The sequence below is a fragment of the Mytilus trossulus genome, chromosome 9 (genome assembly GCF_036588685.1).
Source record: "Mytilus trossulus isolate FHL-02 chromosome 9, PNRI_Mtr1.1.1.hap1, whole genome shotgun sequence".
In the NCBI taxonomy this organism is placed as follows: Eukaryota; Metazoa; Mollusca; class Bivalvia; order Mytilida; family Mytilidae; genus Mytilus; species Mytilus trossulus.
The window spans coordinates 24,329,534-24,357,075 of NC_086381.1; the positions used below are offsets into that span (position 1 = coordinate 24,329,534).

The window sequence follows — 27,542 nt, forward strand, 5'->3', positions numbered from 1 at the left end:
TTGGAAGTGTTTACGTGAATGCATCTCGTTCGCTGATTCTTTCGAGACTACTGAACTGAACTGAACTTATATTAAATTGACCGTTCCAGCTCAGAAAATTGTGAATTACATTGTTTTTTCTTCTATATTGAACTACCGTTAAACGGACATCATGACGTTTAGAATATCAAAGATTCATTACATATAATCCACGCGAGGAACATGTTCAAAAAAGTTCCTTCAAAGAATAAAGGCACATTCAATAATCCGACAAGAGAGCCAGGAAAAGCAACAATAAGTAAACATAGAATCAAACAGAAAGACGACATTCCAGCAAAAGTACCTCCAAGAAGAATATCTCCTTTAAAAATGTTGAGAGATTGAGGATGAATTTAAGAAGAACGTATTGACAAGTCCAATATACCCTTAACGTCAGCCTTTGTGTTTGTGCAAAATAAAGATCATTTGTGGCGGCTATGTGTTGATAACAGGACATTTTAATGATAAGACGATCAAAGATGTGTATTCGATACCTAGACTAGAGTACACACTGAGTGGATCTTAGTGAATTTTAGTTTTGATCCTGAGTATGGCTAATCACGAGATGCCTATGAATCTAGCAGCGTCCGAAAAGATTGCGATTTCTACAGCCAGATGTGGTTTATAGATAAAGGAAGATGTGGTGTGAGCGCCAATGAGACAATTCTCCATCCAAATAACAATTTATTAAAGTAAACCATTATAGGGCAATGTACGGCCTTCAACACGGAGCTCACAACAAACAACAAGCTATAAAGGGTCCTAAAATTACTATTGTAACACAACTTTTTTGGAATTTTGGATCCTCAATGCTCTTCAACTTTGTACTTATTTGGCTTTATAACTATTTTGATATGAGCGTCACTGATAAGTCTTATGTAGACGAAACGCGCGTCTGGCGTACTAAATTATAATCCTGGTACCTTTGATAACTAAAGTTAAACATTTCAAACGGCAAAACCAACGGTCTAATCTATATAAAAAAGAGAAACGAGAAACACGTATAAATTACATAAACAAACGAAAACCACTGTTTATCAGATTCCTGACTTAGGACAGGTGCAAACATTTGCAGCGGGATTAAACGTTTTAATGGTACCAAACCTACCAATATGTTACAATTTCATTTTGGATTATGTAACGGAGGAGCTTGGCATGTTCTATGTTTTATTACCTAGATGGCATATAGTGTTTAGTAAAACAGTGGATAAAGATATGGTTAATTTGAAAAAACTCTCTCAGGGGTTAATAGATGCTTGATTAAAACTTATTGCAACAAAGAGTTGTTTTTCAAAACATGAAGTAGCTTATCCCGGACTTATTGTGTCAACAGAAGGATTTAGATGGGTCCTTCAAGGAAGTGGTAAATAGTCAGGATGGATCCACTATCAAATGTTTCCGAGTCGTTCATTGGACTGGTGTTTTTAAAGAAGAATAATGAAGAATTTTTCATAAATCATCAAGTTCTTTATGACTTATTCTAGTTAAAACTCATGGGAATTGACAAATGATTATAGTAAAAGCTTTCCGTTTACTAAAGAAATGCTTTTATCCTTCTGTACTTGCACGTTTAAAAATTATTGGAAAAAAGTTTACATTGAATAAAGATGAGAGTCATTTGGGATCGGATCAGTCTTGTCTCAAGTTCAAAAAAGACAAATAAGGTTATTGATAATAATACTCAGGCAGAACTGTAAGCAAAGTTCAACAGAATATTGTGTAATCTGTAGTTTATTTCATTACATATTTTAGAAATAATTTTAATTGGTCGTCGTTTTGAAATGTGAGTGGATTACAGTTCACTTAATTGACTTTAAAAATTTAAAGACCCTGACGGCTACAACAACTTTGCAGTCTTGATTTTAAGATTGTGTACAGACCAATCGCGAAGCATGGAAATGCAAATTCACTTTCTAGAAATGTTTTCGATCATTTAAAATCTTCTACCGTAGGATTATGTGTATAACAATTCAAAAGATATAAGTGATTTGAATAAACACCGTTCTGACACAAGCGATCGCATCTATTGTATTGATCAACCGTGCAAATGTCGAAGTTTACAAATTGATAGTTAATAACGAAAACGCACACGTGGAATTGAATTCTGGAGATTTTTTTGGAAAAGTAATGGACTGAACAGGTAACATGATGTGGAAAAGGTATAATCGAAAGCAAACTTTGCCTGAGGGAGTTAAAACTATAGTTTCATAATTATTTCAAAATTTATTAACGGACAATCTTAGTAAAGTTTGTTAAATTGTGTCAGTACCGAAGCACTGACTACTGAGCTGATGATACATTAGGGGGCTGATAGTCCACCAGCAGAGGTATATACCCAGTGATGTAAAAAAAAAAAAAAAATAGGAAAACAACACGTTTTTGATAATTTATTGCGTCCGAAGCGCTTTTCTGGATTTACCTTCATCTGGAACGCTCAAAGCCAAAATTATGAAATCCGAAGTACCGAAAAGAATAATTCACATGAGATAATATCATAGAATATATATAATCATATAAAATATCACAACATAAAACAATTTGTTATTGTTATTGTTATTATTTATTAGTTGGTTTAATTCTTTTAAAGTTGCATATCTTATATAAGAAAATTAAGAAGAGGAAAAGAGAATAGCTGGACTACACGTCCATTGTGAATATTATTGAGAGTAACGTTACACAACATAGTACGTATTAGCAGTACGGAAGCATAGACGACAATTTGATTTTGACTAGTAATAGGGAAAAAATAAAATCACAAAAATACTGAAAAATTCAAAAAAGGAAAGTCCCAAATCTAATTGTAAAATAAATCAACAGCATAAACACATCAAACGAAATGATAACATCTATCATCCTCTTGACTTGGTACAGACATTTTCTTAGGAAATGGAAGTAAATTTTAGAGTAAATTTAACACAGATCTATCTGATTTGTGTAAGTGACAAAACATAATTTTACCTTCATCAGGTACGCTCGAGACCATTGATTACTCGGAAAAAATCAGTGATGAGACACATTTAATGAATTAATGTTGAGGTATTATAGTTGTCAATAACCTTTGAATATTTCCTTTTCGAATAAAGTTCAATAATTATTATTAAAAATATATATATCATATTGCATTTTAACTTGATTAATTGTTGGGTTAGGAACAACAATTTTCCTCATACAGAAAAAAATCTTTTTTTCTTAATTGAGTCAATATCAGGGGAGAAAACTCTGTCACATTATGTATTTCGATATATAACCATATATACATATCATCTGGGATTATTCATCAATATATTATGTCTCAGATATCATATGTATATAGTGTTACATTGAGAGATGTATAATGTCTACAAACATGTTATTCATAATTTAATAACGAGAGGCCTATCAAGATCTATCAAGTCTCACGCATTTTCATGATTATTTGACTGTATTTTGCTTTGATCTATTGTTTTATTTTCTCTTTGATCCTTACAATTTTGTCAAATCTCACACATTTGAAAAGCTCTGTAAGTGGCGGTACCGAAGAAGTGACACATTAATTACTTTTAATTAATAATAGATTACTTTGATAAACAAACAAATCAATCCAGCTGGAGCTAAACTTATAATTCCTATAATGTTTTCAATATTTTCCGTGTGACAAATATTATGAATATTGATTTTTATACTTCCATGGTTTATTTTCCTTCACGTTTTCTTTGTTCTAACATTATTTCGCCTAGAAGCACGATTCGAAGAATTTACTAGAAAAGTACTGCCATTAGTAAGAATTTTGTTTATAAAGTTTTGCAAAAATGTGTTTGTTTTTATATTGGGAGAGTTTTTTTGTGTTCACAATAACATTTTATTTATTTTATCATAACACTAAGTCAGTCACCTTAGCAAAGATTCTTCATGTTTACATGATAGCACGGGTTTTTTTCTGCAGATCTTGAAAGAACATTATATAAATATTAGTTATGAAAGAGTTTTATTTTCTTGTTGTTGTTGTATACTAGTATATGATTAAAAGACAATGTATGCTGCAGAGGCTTTGATGTGTTTTCAAAGGGATTTATGAAATTTTGTATTTTGTTAGACTAAATAACACTTTGGTGCACTATTCTTGGCGAGCATAATGTAGGTTATAGTTCTTGTTCACACTTTATTAAGAAAAGGGTCAAAATTGATAGATTAATTTTACTGATATATCGTCTGAGAAAGAAGAAGAACTTATTTGATAATAAGCGATATTACAGAATATTTACTAAAAAATAATTAAACACACACTTTTTTATTTTAGAAAAAAAACCATGAATATTCTAAAAGCACCTATGGATGAATCGTGTTTAAAAATGATTAAAGACTGTTTCTTTACAAAAATAATCTAAGACTTTAAGATTACAAGGGTCTAACAAGATTATCATAACGTAATAGCAAATATGGCCGTGTACGACTTATTAAAAGTTATATGTATCAAATAGTTCGTTTGTATGTTTGTTGGTATTCTTTTTTGTCGCACTACAGTGTTCCTCGCCTGTTGTTCCTTTGTTTGCCTCTTAAAGTTCTCCTACTTTTATTTTGTTTTCTCTCAATTGATTTATGAATTTTGAACACCGGTATACTAATGTTGCCTATCTTAATTTGTATAGAGATTAAGCTGAATCATAACCAAACTGGTTACTTATAAAGCCGACATTTACTGAGTTGAATGGAATGTTAGAAGTTATAGCAGTTATACGTTGTGTTAGGTTGGGGATGCTGGGAATCGTCTCTCATAAGTATTTAATTAAAAAAGATGTCGTCAGATGTCTACAAGCTTTTATGGTATGATGAAGGTGGCTATGAAGTGTGGATAATAATTTGTTTTTGAACGATACAAAATGTAACAATTTCCTTATTTGGCCATTAATGTCAGGATAGAGATCCCTGAATGGTTGAATATATCTTAAACACATTCACATATAAATGCTGACCTAACTCGACATTGTTTGCCTATATAAAAGCTGTACTAAGCTTGGAATGATACGTCTCACCATGTCGACAAAGATTCAATTGGACAAGTGCTTGACAAAAGCTTCTTTATAAACAAAATTATATGCCCTAGTAAAAATGTTGGTCCAATGTATCATGTTTAACTTTGAATGTCTTCCCATAGTACCATAGAAAATTGTAAAAGAAAAAATCTACCTGAATTGAATTGAGATAAATCTCGGTATTTGCATTTTAAGGAGTCAAGAGATATCAGTATAGAAATTCCATTGTAACAGTGCAGAAAATCCTATAGAAGAAGATTCCAATGAAAAACATCGTTCAAATTAAACATTTGAAAAAAGAAATACAAGTGTTAAATTTAATGGATCTTGTAAAAGCCAATTTTTTGGCCGATGAAACATAGCTCAAACGAAAAAGAGCTGATCTATTACTAGTATAGCGGTTGGGTTGTTTTTCCTGCTAAGAATTCAACATGGATGTCATGGGAAAAATAATGATAAAAAGGTTGAATTAAAAATGTCAGGATCGCACATTTGTCGTTTCACAAAAAGATACAAAATGTTTGTAAATTATAGGATTCACTATAATTAAATGCCGAACTTTTACTTATTGTCGTAATTTTGCTTCTACTCTCAAATTCTAATATAGTTTAATAAAATTATAAACAACAATAACGATTAGCAATCCAAAATATATAAACATGACAATTAAACTATGTTGTGTCTTCTGTACTGTTGTTGTGTTGTGTCTTCTGTACTATTGGTTTTTTTTTGTTTTTTTTTAATTTTTAGCCATTGTGTTGTCAGTTTATTTTCAATCTATGACTTTTTACACCAAAACCCCAAAATGACTTCTTCTGTGGGTAATTACTTAGCATTTCGCATTTATCTTGAGAACTGATGTTCGGTCCGTTTCTGTGTGTGTTACATTTTAGTGTTATGTTTTTCTTCTCCTCTAATATTTAATACGTTTCCCTTGGTTTTAGTTTGTTACCCCGATTTTGGTTTTTGTCCATGGATTTATGAGTTTTGAACAGCGGTATACTACTTTTATTTAATAGATGTTCAAACAATGTAACAAAAGAGAAATCACCTAATGGTCTACTGACAAAAGAGATGTTATCATTTAAACCCTCAAGTGACACCTTGTAAGTATTATAGTTATATTTCCTATCTTGCAAATTGGAAATATCAAAATATATATCTAAAACATTATTACCGTTAATTGACGATTTTGAAACATTTCTATATTCTTTCTAATAAACCAGGTGCTCCGCAGGGCGCAGCTTTATACGACCGCGGATGTTATACCCTGAACAATTTTGGAAGGTAGGAAAACAACACTAAAGCTTGATACAGCTCTGAATTTGGATTGTGATCAAATTTTTGACATAATATGAGTTGCTTACACAACAGAAATGTCAAGATCTTACAAATATATTGCGCAATATTGTGCAATTAAATATTTCTTCTTCAAACTTTAAAAAATTTAGGGAAAAACATTTGAAAACTGCTACCACACCCCCCCCCCAACCCCCCAACCCCCCCCCCCCCCAAAAAAAACCGTCTTTTATTGCATTAGTCCAAAACCTGAAATTCCTTTTTACATAATTTACAAGAAGTGTAAAGAAGGTATATCTGAACATACCCAACATTGTATGTTAAATGTTTTTGGATTACCTCCCTAACACTGCTTTTAAATTGTCTTAATTGTTCATTGACCAGGGGAAAAAACAGTTTTTCCCCTTTTGTGCCCCTAATTCCAAAACATTTTGAGCCATAAACCACCAAAGTCAATACTAACCATCCCTTCATGGTATGGAAACTTGTTGAACAATTTCAGAGACTCATACACTTAAGCATAAGGTATTGATTGAAAACTGCGAAAATAATAATGTTGGTTCCCCTTTTTGGCCCCTTATTTCTTAACCATTGGGATCATAACCCCTAAAATCAATCCAAACCTTCTTTTAGTGGAATTGAAACTTCTGGTAAACATTTATAGAGATCCATTCACTAAAACTAAAGTGGTTGTCCGGAAACTGAATGCGTCTTCGGACGACGACGACGACGACATGATAGCATTATATATGTTTGCGGTCGTATAAAAATACCATGAACAAGTAAAAAGTGAAACTCATCCTCTTATAGTTGATGCGTTTCCCCCAGTTTTGGTTTGTGGCTAAGAATTTTTGATTTATGACTTATGAACACCGATATAACGCGCGTCTGGCGTATAAACAAAATTTGTCCTGGTATCTATGATGAGTTTATATACTACTGTTGCCTTTACATAACCATGGCAAAACCGATAGTTACAGATATCAGCTATTGAGTTCCATATTTGTGGTAATTCCAATGTAAAAGTTTTCTACGGTTTTGTCAAGATGATGCCAATGTAAAACTTGTATTCAAATCATAGGACATGTGTATAAAGAAACACAAGTGTGTAATGTTATGTATCACGTGGATCACGTAGACGCACTAATGTTGGTCGGTTATACGTAGATCATACCGATAGAGCTTCCACAAACTTGAACTGGAAACGTGGGCAAGAATATTTTTAAAGAATTTACAGATTGAATAAAACATAAATAAGAAAAAACAAATCAGAAAATTTTGAGCTACATGTTATTATAAATTCACTATAAATAGGAAAGTGAAGAAAATCAAGGGTTTTGATTAATTTTAAACAAATGTCCCGTATCAACTTGTGACACGTGTTTAACACATTGTTATCATATGATAACTTATGCTATCACATGTTGTCGTATAAAGATATATAAATATTGAATATTAAATTGTCACATTTTTAAATAATTTGTTTATAATGAAATTGATTTTATTTTTCACGGCAACATTTGTGTCGGCTTCTCTGGCTGTAGTTGATCTAAATGGTCAATGGAATCGGTGGAAAACTGACTTTGACAAATATTACAGTACTTCAGAAGATGAAGCTAACAAGCGTGCCGTGTGGGAGATGAACCTGGAATATGTTAATGCACACAACAATGATGTACAATCAGAATTCAGATTGGCAATGAACGAATTTGCTGACCAGGTGGGTTTTTATGTTATTGTATTTAAAATGTGAACCGTACATAGACGTAACCATAACCCCAAAACGACTTCCTCTGATAGTAATATTCATAAATTGTCTTCGTTGGGGGACAACATAGCATTTTTAATTGTCATCTTTAGAACTAAAGAACTAAACTCCGGACACTATTAACAAAAAAATATCAGCAAATATTGATCTTCAAATGAGATTACTAGTATATATAATTAAAACGCATATTGGCATTGATATAGTGATGATTAACTTGTTGGTGACATTTGAATTTAGATGTGTCGGGAGGGGGGCTTTGAAACTCCAAAAATTATACTGAATCTATTGGTAAGCTACATAAATTTTAAAATTTTAATTGAGAAAAAAAAATCAAATTGTAAGTGAATGATCGAGTCTCTATTTCAAAAGTCAAAAAGAAGATGTACTTAGTATTTCATATTCTTCGCTTATTAGTTCAATTTCTTCAAGATTGGAACCTGTTAATTTTCAATTATGACGATTGCACATTATTGTGTATAAAAACGCGTTCCGGCGTTCTTTTGTTACTATCTTGGGTCAGTTGTTGGCGGTGGTTGCTGTCTGTCATGATGTTCAAGTTTTCGTTTGTTATTTTGGCATAGGTCGCACTGATGTTTTTTCTTCTTTTCTTCTTTTCACATTGGGTCTACTCGTATGTGGGTCCTTTATAGCTCACTATACGGTATGTGTTTTGTTGAATGTTGATTAGCGTGCCGTGTAATGCATACAAATCAGGAGACGCTTATCCCGTTCCCGGTCTTCTTTCCATGTAGAGTTCATGTGATTCCTTTAGTTTTAGTTTGTGTTTTTTTTTTTACCTTCTTCTTTTCTCTTCGACAGATTTCCGAAAACCTATCACTCATCGTGAGAAAAGAAATATGCTTTAATTTGATCTCCATTAAACAACTGTCCACTAATTTTATAAACAAAGCCAGTCGGATCATTTGGTGTCAGCATGACGAGTCTAATTATCTCATTGGGAATCACATCACATATTCTTTTTTATATGTCATAAATACTTGATTTATCATTACAGGAATCACCAAAACGTCCACATATTAAAACTGATTCTGAAAGAGAGTATGAAGAGATTGAACACAATTGGACTTATTTACCGTCTACTTTTGATTGGAGAACAAAAGGTGCAATAGGTCCTGTGCAAAATCAAGGACAGCTGGGACAAGTACTTTCAGTTGCAGCTATAGGTGATATTCTTGAAAAATTCACGCTACTATCTATATTCTATATCAATATCACTGTGTGCTTCTTAAAATCTAGTGCATTTTAAATTTGATTTGTTATGATTTGATTTGACATTTTTAAAAACAAGTGAAAAGTGTTAAGTGCAATTGAATAGGGGTCAATATAGATGGAATGCATCTTTAAAACATTTTAAAATCTAAATCTACAACTTGATTTGAAGAAAAATCCCAAAACAACTCTACGCTTAACATTTTTATTCTATATCCATATCAATGTGTGCTACTTAACATCTAGTTCACTTTAAAAAAAAGTTTGGTTTCTCTTAAGTGTGAGTTGTTTTGGGGATTTTTCTTCAAATCAAGTTGCGTGATTTTGCGTTTAATAGATGTGTTATGTAAGATGTCTTTAAACAAGAAGTATTTTTTTCTCATCCTACTTTTTTTTATTTATTTCAAAAAGCTCAGACAAAGTATTTATATTCAGGGGAGCTGAAGATTTAGATTTTAAAATGTTTAAAAGATGCATTCCATCTATATATTAACCCCTATTCAATTGTACTTAACACTTTTTCACTTGTTTTTAAAAATGTCAAATCAAATCAAATCAAATTTAAAATGCACTAGATTTTAAGTAGCACACAGTGATATGAATATAGAATAAAAATGTCAGTATGAAACCTGAAAAAAAAGTATTCACTAATGTAACAATAGCCTGTGTGCAATTGATACGATATAATTCACCAAATGTTATAGAACTGAACATGACGAAGAATTAAACTGTTTTTTTTTTCTTTTTTAACACAGAAATTATGGAAAGCTATGAATTTATAAAAAGTAGACGTTCGATTCCATTAAGCTTGCAAGAAGTGGTGGACTGCTGTACTCATGGGTCTGAGTTGGTGACACCAGTGTTTAACTGTATACATAATATAGGTGGTCTGTGTTCAATGGCAGATTATCCAACGCATGGTCCAGCTGGACAGTGCAGAAACACAAGCTGTACGTCCGTTGTACGGGTATGTTATTCCCTATCATGTATACTAGTTTTCAATAGTTCAAACAATTCATAAGTTTTGCATTTTTTTTTTAAATAGTATAAATAAGAGACAAGAATTTCTTTCATTGCTTATAAACTCGTCATAGATACCAGGACTAAATTTTGTATATACGACAGACGCGCGTTTCGTCTACAAAAAACTCATCAGTGACGCTCGAATCCAAAAAAGTTAAAAGAGGCCAAATAAAGTACGAAGTTGAAGAGCATTGAGGACCAAAGTTCCTAAAAGTTTTGCCAAATCCAGCTTAGGTAATATATGCCTGAGGAAGAAAATCCTTAGTATTTCAAAAAATCAAAATTTTGTAAACAGTTGTGCAAGCCACGTTTTACTACAATGTTAAGATATCAATAAACATCATAGATGTTTGCTAATTCTAAAATAAAAACTTTATAAATTTACTTAGTTAAAAAATATAAAGTTTGTCTTGGAACTTCTTTACATAACTGTTTTTTTTTTCGATTTCAGAATATGGGCACAATGGCGGTTGCAGAAGGAAACGAAGACCAATTACAGATAGCCGTGTTACACTTTCCAGTAATGGCAGTTATTGATGCTAGTCTTCAGTCATTTCAGTTGTATCGATCTGGGGTCTACGATGAACCAAAGTGCAGTTCAACAAAACTTGATCATGCGGTTCAGATCGTCGGATATGGTTCTGAAGGTGGAAAAGATTATTGGATCGTCAAAAATAGCTGGGGTATGTTTTTTGTAGGCCTGGATAAGGCTTACAGATTACAGAATGTTGGGTCATGAACACAAAATTAAATGGGATAAGAAACAAATAGAGAAAAGAAGGTCTGCAAATAGATAACAGAGAACTACGGAATACAAGAAATTATAAAGAAAATGCATGAATGGTCATTTATAAAATAAATGTAGGATCCCTTTCTAGAGGCTCATATTTATAATAATTATCAAAGGCACCAGGATTATAATTTAGTAAGCAAGTGCATCAAACGGATGTCGATATTTGTATATTCTGACTATTTACATAAAGAATCTTATAAAATTATTTCATGTAACTGATGTCTCACGCTATTCCGGTAAAATTTACAATATCATATCAACACTGATTTTTTTTTAAGAAAAGACCCTGAATTTTATTTCAATTGTCATTCTCTTTTAAAAAATCGAAACACAGCAGTGATGTAAAGCAGCAAAATAGTGAAACAGAGAATAATTTTGTATGTTTTAGGTGTAAACTGGGGAATGCAAGGTTACATACTAATGAGAAGAAATAAGAATAACCAATGTGGTATTGCCTCTGATGCCACCTATCCTGTATAACCGATTTGGTATTGCCTCTGACGCCACCTATTCTGTATAACCGATGTGGTATTGCCTCTGATGCCACCCATTCTGTATAACCAATGTGGTATTGCCTCTGACACCATCTATCCTGTATAACCGATGTGGTATTGCCTCTGACGCCACCTACCCTGTATAAACACTGAAGAATTACCTCTGACGCCACCTATCCTGTATAAACGCTGAAGCATTACCTCTGACGCCACCTATCCTGTTTAACAAATACTATTATGTGTGAAAGCCTTTGGTTTCAGCTATCCTGGTTGTTGGTTAACACATACTGGTAGCTTTTCCTAATATGTTATCCTCATTCAAATAAAACTGATAGTAGCCAATGTTTTTTTATTAATAAAAAAAAATAGGGAATGTGTCCATGGGACACAGATGGTGCCTCCACTTGTATATCATATAAAGTTATAAAGGGGACAACATTGTAAAGGGATATATCTCTTGAACGGTTGAAGTGACACCACCAAACACCACCATTGATCTGTAGTTTGTGGCAATAAGCATTGTGTATAAGTTTTGATAACATTTGGTCGAGACAAAACAAGAGTTATAGAAGAGAAACAAAAAAATCAGCAATTTTTCATATGTAAAGTGGCATAACTCTAGAATGTTAAAAGGGATGCTACCACAATTCAACCATGATCTGTGGTTTGTTGTAATAAGCATTTTGTATGAGTTTCATAACATTTGGCTGAAGCAATTAAAATAAGGGGAACAGAACGGAAACCAACTTTGGGACGTACCTACATACAGACAAGGTTAAAACTTAATGCTCCGCCCGTTCCGTGGGGGCAAATAAATCAAAAAGTGCACAAGAGGCTAGCAAATAGCTTTACTTGCCTAAATATGTACCACCTACGACATTGCAAAGTTTAATAACATCACTAATGTCAATACCTACTACAAACTAATCTAGAGAGAGGTCCGGTGGTAAATACAATGGAACAGACACCAAGAACTACATACAGGAGATAACATTAATAAGATGAAAGCAACTGTCAAGAATATTTGGGTTTTGATCCTTAATCTAAGAAAGTCCAAAGTAAGTAAGTACAGCCAGTACCAGTATGGATACTGTTCCAGTATCAAATAATTTTCTAGCCATGATACTACATGGTACCATTAATCAAATTCTGCAATTGACAAATACAGAATTCATTAGAGGGCTTTCAGAGACGCAACCTTGACTTGATTTTACAGATGTATATGCTGAATAACAAGAACTGTTGGGACTTTGTTTCTGATTTCATATGAAACTCAATGAGAAGGTTGATAGCACCTGGCACACTGGATAAACAGTAATCCAGAATGCTCCAGAATGCTCCGAAACCAGTTGGGAAGAAAATACAAAAGTATACACACAAACTTATACCACCAAAATGAGGCTTAAAAGGAGTCAATAAGTGTTGTTTTTGGTGGATGTTTTTAGTAAGTTATTGTTGGCTTTGAACTAGATTTCAGAAACTGTGAGTCAACTCAGATCATTGTGTGTCTTCAGTCTTTTGATTGTTTTTGATTTTTTATTTAGCTTTGTGTCGATCTAATGAGTGTAGTTAATTTAAACTGATTTTTACAGTTTGATCTTATGTTGAACTGTAACAACACTGTCCTATATTTGGGGTAAAAAAACATGTTGAACCCAGCAACATTTTGTATATATTATGCCTGTTCCAAATCAGGAGCCACTTATTCAGTTATCATTTGTTTTTATTGTATCTCATATATGTTTTTTTACATCAATCAGGCCATTGCCTTTCTAGGCTGAACTGTTTAAATTTGTCACTTTTGGCCTTTTGCATTTCTATGCAGTCTTTTCCTCATTGTTCAATAGATATAGGAAGATGTGGTGTGAGTGCCAATGAGACAACTCTCCATTCAAATAACAATTTAAAAAGTAAACCATTAAAGGTTAAAGTACGGCCTTCAACACGGAGCCTTGGCTCACACCAAACAACAAGCAAAGGGCCCCAAAATTACTACTGTAAAACCATTCAAACGGGAAAACCAACGGTCTAATCTATATAAACAAAACGAGAAACACGTATATATTACATAAACAAATGACAACTACTGTACATCAGATTCCTGACTTAGGACAGGTGCAAGGCTGCATAACAACCTATTGTTTCTATCATGGTCATATGGTCCCTTGTGGATAGTTGCCTGAATTGGAATCAATTCATGGTTTTATTTGTTTACAACTGAAAAAAAAATTATTGAAACACTTCTATTGAAAACAATGTGAAATGACATGATTGTAGAATGTGTATAATTTGTTTTTTACCAAATACTTTTGATCTGTTTATGGTCTAAAATTGAATTTGTGTTATTACTTGACATTCAAAAAGTTCTGAATGAGTTTAATGCATAAAAGTCTGTATTGATTGCAGACCCAATGTTTGGGAAAAAATTAGTCCTGCAATTTTTTTACTTTTTGTGAAAAGCGTGAAAAACTATTTCAGTGCAGCTGTTTTGTCAAAACCATGAGCATTAATATAGGGTGAAAAGTAATTCTATACCATGAATTCAATTTTAAAACATAAACAGATCAAAAGTATTTGGTAGAACCCAAATCATAAACATTCTACAATCATGTCATTTTACATTGTTTTCAATGGAAGTGTTTTACTTTTTTCCAGGTGTATATATTGTATGATTAGAAATTCCCTCTTTTGAACTTTTCCAGGCATAATTTACTTTGAGGAAAATTGAATTTCTTAATCCATTTTCAAATGTTCAATAGTACAATACCATTATGACAACTGTAAAACTTGTCTACGCTCTGCTGATGCAACTTTTGTATATATAAATAACATATGTACTGCATTTATGCATTGGTCTAAACTCTGATAAGAGAAAGAGATGCTTCTGCATATTTATCAATACTACAAACAAATCGAAGACTTTTATTGAAAAATATATATAACAAAGCACTTTTTAAATGATAATAAGCACTTACATGATGTAACAATCTTTAACGCTCAAAAACTTCATAAAACACAGAGCAATAATTTTAACAGATCTTTCAAACATATCGTCTTTTTTCAATTCTTTTACCCTTCACTCATTTCAATTTCACACCATTCATTATCTACTAAATGATAAACATCTCACAAATCTTGACTCTGTGTAATACATGCAGCTGGGATTCTATGTACATAATGTATTGCATTAGTCTGTTGGCTTTATCATTGATATTACATACTCAATTAAAAAAAAAGTATGATTTTTAATTAAGAATATGTTATAACTTGGGATGTTAGGAAATTTGCAGAAGGTCATTGAAAATACATTTTTGGTTCTAAAATAAATTTGATCAATAGGATGTTGTTTTCTAAATTATTGTATTCCTTTCCAGAGAAAGACTTACAAATACTTCAGATGTATTGCCACTGAAAGAAATGGCATTTTTCTTATATTTACATCTTTTTAGCATAGATCTGTGTACCTTGAAAAAAGTTTTTATTTAGAAAATTGTGAATAGCATCTTTCTTTACACATCTTTTTAAACAGAAATCTGTACTGGTATACCTTGAAATTTTAATTTAGATATTCTCAATGGGCTTGAATCAATTGTCACGAAATGAGTTGATAAGCCTTACAGGAATTATGATACTTCTGATGCATAACATTAAAATACTATTGAGGTATGCTTTGTATGAAAAAGAAAAAATGCACATTTCATGTTTGGCTATCAATTAAAATTAGGAGTTTGTTATGCAAAAATCATGCATGATGAATACACAAAGTAAATTACATCCTTGTTTTTAGAAAATGAAGTAAATGTACACAATACGTTTTACATGGCCTACCAAGTTTAAAGATTTGACAGCATTACTGTATGAATGATTTCAGCACTGTTACTACATCATGAAATATAAATGAAATAAAACTATGCAGTTATTATGTGATTTTGAAACAAGGCTAGAACAGAATATGTCTCTAAATTAAAATTTATTTATGTGCATTTTTTTTTTTAGATTTAGTTATATTTATTCAGTAAAACTTTCAAGTAACATAACAGTTACTTTTCAATGGTTCCTAAAGTAAATTCATAGTTGTATGGGAAAAAATAATCGAATAAGTTAATATAAAACACTGGATATCTTGGAATTCATAAATTGTATCATAAAATTCAGCCCATTTAGTCTTTATCACTATAAAACATGTTTTTGATTAAAAAAAACAGATTTAAGTTTGCCCTTTAAGTATCATAGAAATAAGATGCTATATGGCTTGACTGTCAGATGCTGTCTGAAATGATTTGATATGGATGTCATGTTATAATTCAACAACAAAAAAATGCAATTCTAAAATAACCTGTAATTTGCAATTTGAGGGGAGAATACTGGCCTTTCTATACAATATAAGTATTTTGTCCATTTTCATGTTTTACAAATATAAATCCAAATATAGCCAATTCATACACAAACTGATACTCAGTACTTATAATCAAAAAACATTTTAAAATTTCTAAATAAAGATGAGAGAGACACATATTTATACAACCTGAAAACACTTTCTTTCACATGCAGTGAAAATCTTGTTTATTGTCCTAGTTTATGAACTATAAGATGAAAACAAACACCCTTGTTAATGACAATGAAATAATGTAATCATATTAAAAATGGCTACAACTGAACATTACACATTGGCAGAAAAACTTGTTTACTGTCTTAGTTTATGAACTTAAGGTGGTACCTAACACTACAGGGAGATAACTCTTTAAAATCAGCTAAACATTTTAATTACATTGTGTTGTTAAGGGAATATGACGCTTCTCAATGATCAAAATCAGTCTTTTTCAAACTGCTATATAACCAGTGTAATTTTTCTGATAAAACGGTTGGTTCAAAATTTTTGAAATTTTTATATTTTTGTCAAAGGATCAAAGTAAATACTTTGACAAAATTTAATGAAAATTAACCGAGCCAAATTAATTTTAGCTACAGTGTTGGGTACCACCTTAAGGATGAATACATATACCCTTATTGATTGCAATGAAATTACAAAATCATACGTAAAATTGCTACAACTGTACATTACATATTGGCAGAAAAATATTCAAATTAAACTAAGTACAATTTCTTCATCAATCTTTCTTTCTCAATTCTTCCATTTTTTCTAGTAGTTGATCTGCGTCCTCCAAAGTTTTTACTCGTATCATCATAGGAACAGGTTTGGAAGGATCAGCTTTCTTGTCCACAGGAGGATTGGGTACACATATCATGCTCACATTGTTTTTGCCTTGTCTTTTTAGGGGTATAGATGGAGACAGTATAATGTTCAAGATTATGTTGCCTGGAAAATAAATGTGATAGTAATATGATTATTTTTTCTTTAACACATTCCATGAATTTTGAAGATCTTAGTATTTTGCCTTTATTTAGAAACTACAGATACTCTCTCAGATAAAGTTGACCTTAGGCTTGGATAAATTTGGTTATTTTTGTTTGGTCCTGATGAGTTATATAGCTCCAAACATTTCTATATATCTTAACATCCCTGGCTTTCATATGTACAACTCATAATAACATTTCACCATAATAAAGTTCCAGACTAAAATAAGAACAGTTGAGGAATATGTAAAAAAAAATTGCAGTTTCGGCAGGTATAAAATATCTAAAAATATTGTCAAAACAGGAAATGAATTAAAGTTGTGTTTCTATCTTGAAAAGACAACTTAACGACCTAAATATAGATGACTTCTTTGCAATGTATTATCTGAGAATTTTTGTTCTCAATCTCAAAACTTCCGGATTATAGGCAAACTATCTGTGCATGTTACTGACACCATCTTACAAAATATCCATTATCAACAAACAATGCTACAGAAGAATAAATGTTCTTACCTAGGGTAGTATCAGCTCGTACTACAAGTTGTAACTTTTCATCAATTATCTTCAGATGTAAAAATCCTACACCTCTCTCTGTCCAAGCTCCATCTTTCTGATAAAACAGCTTACATCTATAAATAGGTTTTTTTATTGAGACAATACAATGAAATCAGTTTGATATTTGAAATCAGTCTGTAATTTTGGTATCATGGCTTTGAGAAGAGAGCAGGCATTATCAGCAACGTCACAATGTCTGAGAAGAAGTTATCAGTGATGTCACAATGTGTGAGATGTTATCTAGGTTTCTTTCGTCAAGCGTAAATCTATCTTAAGGAGTGGAAAATTACTAGTGATAGAACTATAAACAGATAATCGGGTTTTCTTCGTATAGATATCGTAAAATATCATCCACTCCACACAATGTTAAGCTTTTTAGCAGCTATCTTATTTTACAATATCAATGTGTAGAAAAGCAAATAATGTATACCTTCATTCAATCTTCCTAAGACATACAATAAGTGTAATTGAAATCTTGTAAACATGTGGTCTTCAAATATGTGAGCAAATGAAAGGGAGACAATTCATTTGTTTATAAAACTTATTAAGTCTATCAAAGTATCCAGCTATTTCAATACATTCTAACTAGTTAATTGCTGTGTTTTGATCTATGTTTTTTCCATTAAAAATGTGCACTTCTAATAAATTCTATAATATATTTCGTAAATAGAAGAACTCTCACAGCTCTATTTAAAATTTTGAACATACAACTCCCTGTATAGATTAAAAGGGATTTAAAGAAACTAGATGTGTCAAAGTGACACAAATGGCCCCGTCCAAAAAAGTTAAAAAAATCTGCAATTTCAATAACACATGTGGACACAAACATGATGGTAGTCTAACATTGATATGTTCATAATCATAAATTAACTGTTAACAAAACTCAGCTCAAAATGTGGAGGCCTATAGAAAAATAATTCTGTATAACTGTTAACAAAACTCAGCTCAAAATGTGGAGGCCTATAGAAAAAAGTCTGTATAACAGTGATTTTTCAACAATTTTCAAAGTTGTAAACACTTAATTTTGGCAAAAATTTATGGAGAGGAACAAAACTTATACTTGATCTGTAACTCATCATGAGTAACTTACATACCAAAAATCAGCCCAATATCTAACAGAGTTTAGAAAAAAAATCTCAATAACTGTTATTTTCAACAATTTTGAAAGTTGTAAACCCTTAATTTTGGCAAAAAATAATGGAGAGAAACAAAACTTAAACTTGATCTGTTACTCATCATGGTTAACACACATACCAACCAGATGCTCCGCAGGGCGTAGCTTTATACGACCGCAGAGGTTGAACCCTGAACGGTTGGGGCAAGTATGGACATAACATTCAAGCTGGATTCAGCTCTAAATTTGGATTGTGATTAAATAGTTGACACAGCATAGGTTTCTGACACAGAATGAATGTGTTCTAATGAAATTAAAATTTTTGTTTTCTCTTAGAGCAATTCTCTATGCTGTTGAATATTATTCCTCTCAAAAAAATGTTTGAAGAAATTTTCTTTTTATTTATGAAATTTCAAATGAGAAAATTGAACCCAATTTTTTTAATCACATCCCCCTTTCCCTTATTTCAAAACTAATCTCAATTAAAATTTCTAATGGAGTTTGCAACAATTACTACTCATTTAAATACATCATAAAATATTAAGATGTAAAAAAAACTGCTTGTTATCACTGAATGGTAAAGATTATTTTAATTTATCAGTTGGTAATAAAAAGTGAATATACATTGTATATTGTATATATAACAAAGATTTAAGTTGATTCTGGACAAAGAAAGATAACTCCAAATAAAAAAAATTCTTACAATTAGATATTTCTTGCTTACTATTCTGGACAAAGAAAGATAACTAAATAATTAAAAACAAAATTGCTATTTCACAATATTTTGCAATAAGATATTTCTTGCCATTGCGCAATACTGTGCAATTGAAAAGACTTGCTATTGCACAAAACTTAATATAATAATTTTAGATCCTGATTTGGACCAACTTGAAAACTGGGCCCATAATCAAAAATCTAAGTACATGTTTGGATTCAGCATATCAAAGAACCCTAAGATTTCAATTTTTGTTAAAATCAAACTAAGTTTAATTTCGGACCCTTTGGACTTTAATGTAGACCAATTTGAAAACAAGACAAAAAATGAGGAATCTACATACACAGTTAGATTTGGCATATCAAAGAACCCCATTTATTCAATTTTTGATGAAATCAAACAAAGTTTAATTTTGGACCCCGATTTGGACCAACTTGAAAACTGGGCTGATAATCAAGAATCTAAGTACATTTTTAGATTCAGCATATCAAAGAACCCAACCGATTAATTTTTTGTCAAAATCAAACGAAGTTTAATTTTGGACCCTTTGGACCTTAATGTAGACCAATTTGAAAACGGGACCAAAAGTTAAAAATCTACATACACAGTTAGATTCTGCATATCAAAGAACCCCAATTATTCAATTTTGATGAAATCAAACAAAGTTTAATTTTGGACCCTTTGGGCCCCCCCCCCCTTATTCCTAAACTGTTGGGACCAAAACTCCCAAAATCATTACCAACCTTCCTTTTATGGTCATAAACCTTGTGTTTAAATTTCATAGATTTCTATTCACTTATACTAAAGTTATGGTGCGAAAACCAAGAAAAATGCTTATTTGGGTCCCTTTTTGGCCCCTAATTCCTAAACTATTGGGACCTAAATCCCCCAAAATCAATACCAACCTACCTTTTGTGGTCATAAACATTGTGTTTAAATTTCATTATTTTCTATTTACTTAAACTAAAGTTATTGTGTGAAAACCAAGAATAATGCTTATTTGGGCCCTTTTTTGGCCCCTAATTCCTACACTGTTGAAACCAAAACTCCCAAAATCAATCCCAACCTTTCTTTTGTGGTCATAAACCTTGTGTCAAAATTTCATAGATTTCTATTAACTTAAACTAAAGTTATAGTGCGAAAACCAAGAAAATGCTTATTTGGGCCCTTTTTGGCCCCTAATTCCTAAAATGTTGGGACCAAAACTCCCAAAATCAATACCAACCTTCCTTTTGTGGTCATAAACCTTGTTATAAAATTTTATAGATTTATATTCACTTTTACTAAAGTTAGAGTGCGAAAACTAAAAGTATTCGGACGACGAAGACGACGCAGACGACGACGCCAACGTGATAGCAATATACGACGATTCAAAATTTGCGGTCGTATAAAAATCAGCCCAATATCTGAAAGCGTTTAGAAAAAAACTCCGTATAACTATGATTTTCAACAATTTATCAAAATCCAAAGTCCGTAATTACAGCAAAAATTAGCAGAGCGGAAGGAAACTTAAACTTGATCTGTAACTCATCATGGTTAACTTACAAACCAAAAATATACCAAGAAAATAACTCTGTAAGATGGTTTATTGCAGAATGATGGAATGAGGGAATGAGGGATTTTCGTACAAGGGTGAAACTATATGCGGGGCCATAATTCGTTGCGTGGCCATAAAAATTTGATTTCTGTTCATGGGTTATAGAATATACATGTCAATCCTTAATTAAATTCCTATATAAATAAAACTTATTAGATTGTACTGATCAGTTCTCTGATTGTATAAACTTATAGGGAATACTTCATTGGTGTTAATAAACATACTACTTACTTGATGGAGTATACTGATCCCTCCTCTGGAACCCTTTTAGATTCTGCTTGAGGGGTGAATATAAACCTACTACTTGTATTATTTTAATTTTAGGTTCTTGTGTACAATTTGGAAATTAGTATGGCATTCATTATCACTGAACTAGTATATATTTGTTTAGGGGCCAGCTGAAGGATGCCTCTAGGTGCTGGAATTTCTCGCTACATTAAAGACCTATTGGTGAAATTCTGCTGTTGTTTTTTCTATGTTCGGGTTGTTGTCTCTTTGACACATTCCACATTTCCATTCTCAATTTTATTTTACTTACTTGATGGAGTGAACTGATCCCTCTTCAGGAACCTCTTTAGATTCTGCTTTAGGGGGCACATATTCATCATCTTCTTCTACAAAGTAAAGAAAAAGAATAATAAACTTAGTGCTTTATATGTACCGAGATACATTTTTATTATGGTAAACCATAGTCATTTTACAGTGTTGGAACCAACTTAGAACTGTTATAATCATAAATAAAGAAAAAACATGTGTTGCTCAATCATTCCATTTTCAACATGAGGAAATGCCTTCACAAGTCATGAATATGAGAGTTGTTTTCCATTGCTTTGATGGATTCGAGCTTTTGATTTTGATCAGGAATTTTCTTTTTGAATTTTCCTTAGAGTTTGGTATTTTGTTATTTTACATTTTCCAGTGAACCTTGAACTGCAACTCACCAATTGCTGGTGGCTACTTTACAGTAACAGAGTAATGACTTAAAAATTTGTTGTCTGTCCCTCTCATCTATTATAGTTTTCAAAATAATACTAGTAGGCAAACAACTTGTAAAAAAAAACATCATTTGAGGCCAATGCTCCATCATGTATAAGTGTATAAGGAGTTGTCTGACCATTGTGTCCATGTTTGTAGATCTTGTCTTGGTGATCATTTCCTTTTATATTTTCTTTTTATCAATTTGTTGTCAGATCTCAACATTCTGAACATTTCTGCACCTAGACAAAATTTGTTATTCTTATGTGCTACAACCAGGAATTTAGGTCATGCTAAAAATCAATTTCAATTATTTTAAACATTGACTTAGTACATGTGCATCAAGTTTTTGATTATCTTAATTATTGAAAACATAATAAATTGTAACCATATATACAGGTTCTGCATTTCAATCTGATTCTAATTAAAACACTTCTGTTGTTTGTTGATGTTCAAAGTAATTTTAAACCATGCACCAGGGCAAAGTATATATGCTCTGTATGCCCCTTGTGGGCCCTTAATTGGAAATAAAATATGTTCTGTTTTGTTCTATCAAATTATACCTTGACTAGCACCACTCTCTCCAGCTGGCTTGTTTACAGCAAACGAGAAACCTGATGTAGGTTTACTCTCTGTGGAAGACTTGAAACCAAACCCGGAGAAACCAGTAGCTGTTGAGCCAAATCCAGTTGTTGTAGTTGAGCTGGCACCAAAAGCCGCAGTTGTTGTAGGAATAGAACCAAACCCAGTTGGTTTAGTTAAACTGGCACCAAACTGGAAACCAGTTCCCAATGGTTTGGTCTCTGTAGTTGTTGCTGTTTTAGAATTAGGAGAATTACCAAATGCAAAACTTGCAACAGATGGCTTGTTTTCTGTTGTTAAAGATGTTGGTGACATAAGAGAATTTCCAAGGGGAAATGTTGGAGCTGTTTCTGTAAAAAAAAATAAAATACTATTTTACGAAAAACTGGTCGGACATCAAACAAATAAATTTGACATCTATTATGGGTTGAGAACAGTTAATTTCAAATAGAGGTGTGCCAATGTGTATACATCGCTAAGGTTTCATTCGATTTTGAAGACAAAATTAAAACCAGATGTTTTGCCCGAGTAATTGATCCCAGACTCATTTAGGGGATTAGTTTTGATTATCAAATTGACAGGAAATCCTCAGCTTTTTATTTTTTCACCTTTGGCAGTGTTTGAATATTAATGATAATGCTTGCAAGTTGTTTTTTTATAGCATGAAATCATTGTCCATTTTACGATTAAGTGGTCTAATCTGCGAAAGAGAATTTCCGCCATATTACATAGTAAACAAAATTGTTTGTGTGTCAAGTAAAAATTACTTTTTCCACGTAAATTAGTTTTAATTTGATTTTAAATCAAAATTGACAATTGTATTAGCTGAAAAGTAATTAATTAATGAAGACCATGGAATTTTAATTTCTTTATAATATTAGTTCTGAGCTTGTGATCATTTCTCAGGTGTAAATTAAAAACACAGGTAAAGAGATTGGCAATCTTTAGCCAATATTTCCCTGAGGCATTTTAAAATATAGTTTTAAGGTGGGCGCTCAGGATTTAACAGTATACTGGAGTGGCAGTTTTATTACAGGAATGGGATAACAAGACAAAAACAAGTGCAAAATGGCGATCAATGGCAATGAAGAAACCCAATTTTAACGAAATGACCAAATTATTTCTGTAAACAAACAAAATTTTTCCCAAATCCCAATCTGTTGTTTAGCACAAGTAGATTTCAGAATCAGTCATGTTCGCAAATATAACCGTTTCTGGACCCTTGCTCATCTCCTAATTCAATTTTTACCCTCAGAATCGATGTCAGTTAATATCCCACAAATTATAAAAAACACACCAGATTTAAAGATTATTGAATTTACAGTGGTTTTACAGGACTTACTTGTGTCTGTTTCTCCTTTTGATTTCTCTCCAGTTTCTGTTTTCTCTCCATCTTTATTTTTCATTATTTCTTCTAAATGTTTCTCGTAGTCTTTAAATACAGGAGTCAATATACAAAATGGATTCTTATCAACATGACTTTTTATCCATGATAATACACTTTCATTCAAATTTTTCAAACTTGACAAATAAGAGCCTTTCTTTTTCTCAGCACCATTTGATGCTGGAAGTGTCTTTGCTTGTCCATTTTCAGATTCTTTTGTTTTCTCTGTTTGTTTTTCATCTTTTTCCGACCCACCATTAGTGACTGATCTAACATTAAAAGAGAATGGCGTACTAGCTGCTGTAGGTTTGAAACTAAAACCAGAAAACCCACTGAATTCTTTGTTCTAAAAAGAAAGAAAGGCTTTTAATATCAAATCTATGACTGAAATTTATTAATATTAGTTGCTTAAGGGGACAAACTATAAAGAAATAAAAACTTAAGGATGAACTCATATCACTCTATTTTGTATCAATGACGTACAAATGTATATATTTCTTTTACAAAGTATTTAAAAGATTACAGGTAATGTACATGTACAATTTAATTTCACAAGAAGACTTTTCACCTTTCCATTACACATTAATCCGTGAAAAAGATAGTTATTCTCTTATTACAACTTTCCACAACTGCAAGTACATGTAACTAGCACAATACCTGAACTGGACCTGCACCTCTCCTTTTTCCTTTTAGAATTTGTCTTCCTTTTAATGATTCTTCAGTGGCAAGCTGGATTTCCCCTGCCTGAAATTTAAAAATTTGTAAAGTTAAAAATACAGTGTTATAGACTATCATAGTATCTAATTTATTATTACAAAATGTATGCACTTATCTACATGTTTTCAGGTGTACACAACATGTTTAATAAATATGGTATGTGGATAAGCAACTCCTTATTTGTGATTATATATATATAACAGGTCAACTATTTTATGTCAGATTGAACTACTTTTGCATACATGTTGTAAATGTCTATGGTGGTATCCATAATCTATAAATAGAATAAATTACTCAGTAATCAGTGTAGATCTTTATACATAACGTGACGGTACCCAAATTGCACCTATTTTGACAGTTTTTTCACCTACATTTTTTTATGATCAGGAAAAAAATGTCCATACTGTGTTTATTTTGTAGCCCTATCCTTCTTTGTCATATAGGTACACCCATTTAATTTTTGGTCCATATTGAGTCATTAAAAAATGGGTTTGAATCAACCTCCAAACTATCCATGATTCTGTAATGAGGAGTACCCAAATATGCATCCATGCTTAAATTTACATCATCAAAAGTCTAATAACCGAGCTTTTGTTTAATTTCTTCAAATATTTTGAACAATTGGATATTTGTCCATGCTTACTATTCATATTTTACGAAATGGATACTTATAATATATTGTATTTGCCAATTTTAAAAAGATGACGTTTTGATGACGTCGCATGGTGACGTTTTCGTACATTTTGTTTTTTTCAGTAAACAGTCCATCTGTTGATAAATACTGTGACATTTGTGTATAACTAAATATGATTACCTATGTTGAAAGAAGGGCATAGTATCAAATCATAAAAATACAACTTGTTTAGTCTCTAGGAAATCTTGTAAGATTTTTATTGCTATTTTTTTCTAAATAGGTGCAATTTGGGTACTCGGTGCAATTTGGGTACCCTTACGTTATACATGCAAATTTTGAGACAGGAATATAAATCATTAGTTGTGACTTTTCATTCATTGTCATTGAAATGAAGAACATTCTTTTACCTTATTTTGCAAACCTGGTGCTTAAAAAATTCCATGAAACAAATATTACCAACATATGAATTAGTAAGTAAAATCCCTAACTAACCTCTTCTGGTTCATCTTCATCGTCCCAATTTCTGTCAGTTAATTCTTTATCTGCTCGTCTCTTTGCCATATTTTAGTTAAAGATAATTATCTAAAAGAAAGATAAAATTGAAATTGATTATTCAAATAAAATTTCATCTGATGTTAGGCAGATTAAACATGTTAGCAGGATCCTGACCCTCCCCCTAATCTGGGACATCAAGTTCATTACTAGTCTGCAAGCTTTCTCAACATTCAGAACTATTTGAATGAGCTTTTTCAACGTTAAGCACTTTTTTATGAGCTTTCTCAATGTTCATGACTATTTTAGAGAGCTTTCTCAAAGTTCAGCACTATTCTATTAGCTTTCTCAACATTTCAGCACTAGTTTGTGACTTTCTTAACGTTCAGCACGATTTTCATTCAACAAACTTATTCACTGAGTACAAAAATATGAGAAATGCTTCAGTATTAACCATCTGATCGAAAGAAGTACTTTCAAAGCTCAACCATTTATATAGAACACTATAGTGTAATCCAAATTGGCCGACCAGACCCTGAAGAGTAAATAAAATTGAGAATGGAAATGGGGGAATGTGTAAAGAGCCCTTTAATAATAATTAAAGCTTTTGCAATACACCTTATCGCTATTTGTCTGCCATTGATTACCATGATTTCTGGATATCACACAGGTTCCCATAAAATTTTAACGTCATAAAACAAAATATCTGACGCCACAATTGAAATGTAATTATTGTATGACATCAAAAATTCAAGCGGTAGGGTCAGCAGTGATAAATTTAGCGATATGAAAGTGCTTTATACTAAGTTCAAAAGAAATAAAATACATGAAGAGAGGAAAACTTGTATTCAATTAACCTTAATTTATCCAATCTTATTCTATCTATCTACAATGTGCCATGATTTAAAACTCTTACAGTTGCACGTGGTTTATCTTACTCAAAATAGTATTTTTTTATGTTTAAATACGGCCATATTTGCCAGTCAATAGGATACCTCTTGTGGAAATTTGACGTCGAGAAAAGCAGTACACACCTCTTCGTACTTTCAAATGATTATATATGATGTAATTGACTACTGCTATCCTTGAAATTAACACAATTTGGTTTCTTCAAAGGTCTATCGAGTCAAATTTTAATATTTCTACAGTTCAATTTTTTGCAGAATGATCCCCATGGAGGCTGACATGTTGGAAATCATTACGCCTATAAGTAAAAGGGAAACTGTTAAGAATTTTTTAGGTCTATGTCTTAAGTTTATCAAACTGATATACACATTTTTTCGTATTGTTGTTGTTAATTGTATTTTGTTAAGTTTCGATCATTTAATGTTTGATATATATGGAAATTAAATTTATTTAAAAAAATATTTTTAAAAAGTAGTCCAAGAAAACGTTTCGGTCAACAAAAATTGAGGTGCTCCACAAAAGACAGGATGAATATAACAGAAAGTACGCATAAAAAACTTTGCATTCGACCTTTTTATATGCTAGAGAACTCTATTTTGAATAAAGCCTTACAGACCTCTAAAGATTTAGATAATAAAAATCACAACAGTTGGTATAACAGTGTCAGACACATATGTAAAATTAATAATCTGTATCGGGTCAGAAAATGTTTACTTAGTTGTTTTTGAAATAGCCTATATAAAATCTGGGGCGCGGAAAGAGGGGGTGCCCCCAGCCCCCCGCCCCCCCCCCCCCCCCCGAACCCGCTTATGAACAACCCCATCATTGAAGGAAGGAATAAAAACAACATAAATCTTTTTTATGCCCCACCTACGATAGTAG

General features: G+C 31.9%; 3 protein-coding genes across 5 annotated transcripts in view; 2 read left to right on the forward strand and 1 right to left on the reverse strand.

Annotated features, from left to right (window-relative positions):
• Positions 1–27,542, forward strand: part of LOC134685355 (RAD51-associated protein 1-like) — a 205,371-nt gene that overhangs the window by 111,629 nt on the left and 66,200 nt on the right. The window lies entirely within an intron of this gene.
• Positions 7,741–11,880, forward strand: LOC134683728 (procathepsin L-like). Its single transcript, XM_063543046.1, has 5 exons — positions 7,741–8,046; positions 9,110–9,278; positions 10,080–10,291; positions 10,799–11,030; positions 11,529–11,880. The coding sequence occupies exons 1-5, from the start codon at positions 7,816–7,818 to the stop codon at positions 11,618–11,620; spliced, it is 936 nt and encodes a 311-aa protein (XP_063399116.1). The 5' UTR covers positions 7,741–7,815; the 3' UTR covers positions 11,621–11,880.
• Positions 14,543–26,953, reverse strand: LOC134685349 (nuclear pore complex protein Nup50-like). Of its 2 annotated transcripts, none has more exons than XM_063545040.1 (8): positions 26,789–26,953; positions 25,755–25,844; positions 24,569–24,655; positions 23,870–24,257; positions 22,509–22,877; positions 21,509–21,584; positions 17,503–17,618; positions 14,543–16,951 (listed from the first exon to the last, which is right to left on the reverse strand). In XM_063545040.1, exons 2-8 carry the CDS (start codon positions 25,821–25,823, stop codon positions 16,743–16,745), a joined length of 1,314 nt encoding a protein of 437 aa, XP_063401110.1. In that variant the 5' UTR covers positions 25,824–25,844; positions 26,789–26,953; the 3' UTR covers positions 14,543–16,742. The 2 variants fall into 2 exon arrangements, with proteins under 2 accessions (XP_063401110.1, XP_063401109.1); XM_063545039.1 differs by having other exon boundaries at positions 26,750–26,953.

Excerpts from the sequence above, each read along its gene's own strand:
- LOC134683728 (XM_063543046.1), top strand. The coding sequence starts at position 7,816 with ATGAAATTGATTTTATTTTTCACGGCAACATTTGTGTCGGCTTCTCTG. Across the intron at positions 8,047-9,109 it reads TGAACGAATTTGCTGACCAG|GAATCACCAAAACGTCCACA; the intron begins GTGGGTTTTTAT and ends TTATCATTACAG. Across the intron at positions 11,031-11,528 it reads GATCGTCAAAAATAGCTGGG|GTGTAAACTGGGGAATGCAA; the intron begins GTATGTTTTTTG and ends TGTATGTTTTAG.
- LOC134685349 (XM_063545040.1), bottom strand. The coding sequence starts at position 25,823 with ATGGCAAAGAGACGAGCAGATAAAGAATTAACTGACAGAAATTGGGAC. Across the intron at positions 24,656-25,754 it reads ATGAAGATGAACCAGAAGAG|GCAGGGGAAATCCAGCTTGC; the intron begins GTTAGTTAGGGA and ends TTTAAATTTCAG. Across the intron at positions 16,952-17,502 it reads ACGAGCTGATACTACCCTAG|GCAACATAATCTTGAACATT; the intron begins GTAAGAACATTT and ends TTTATTTTCCAG.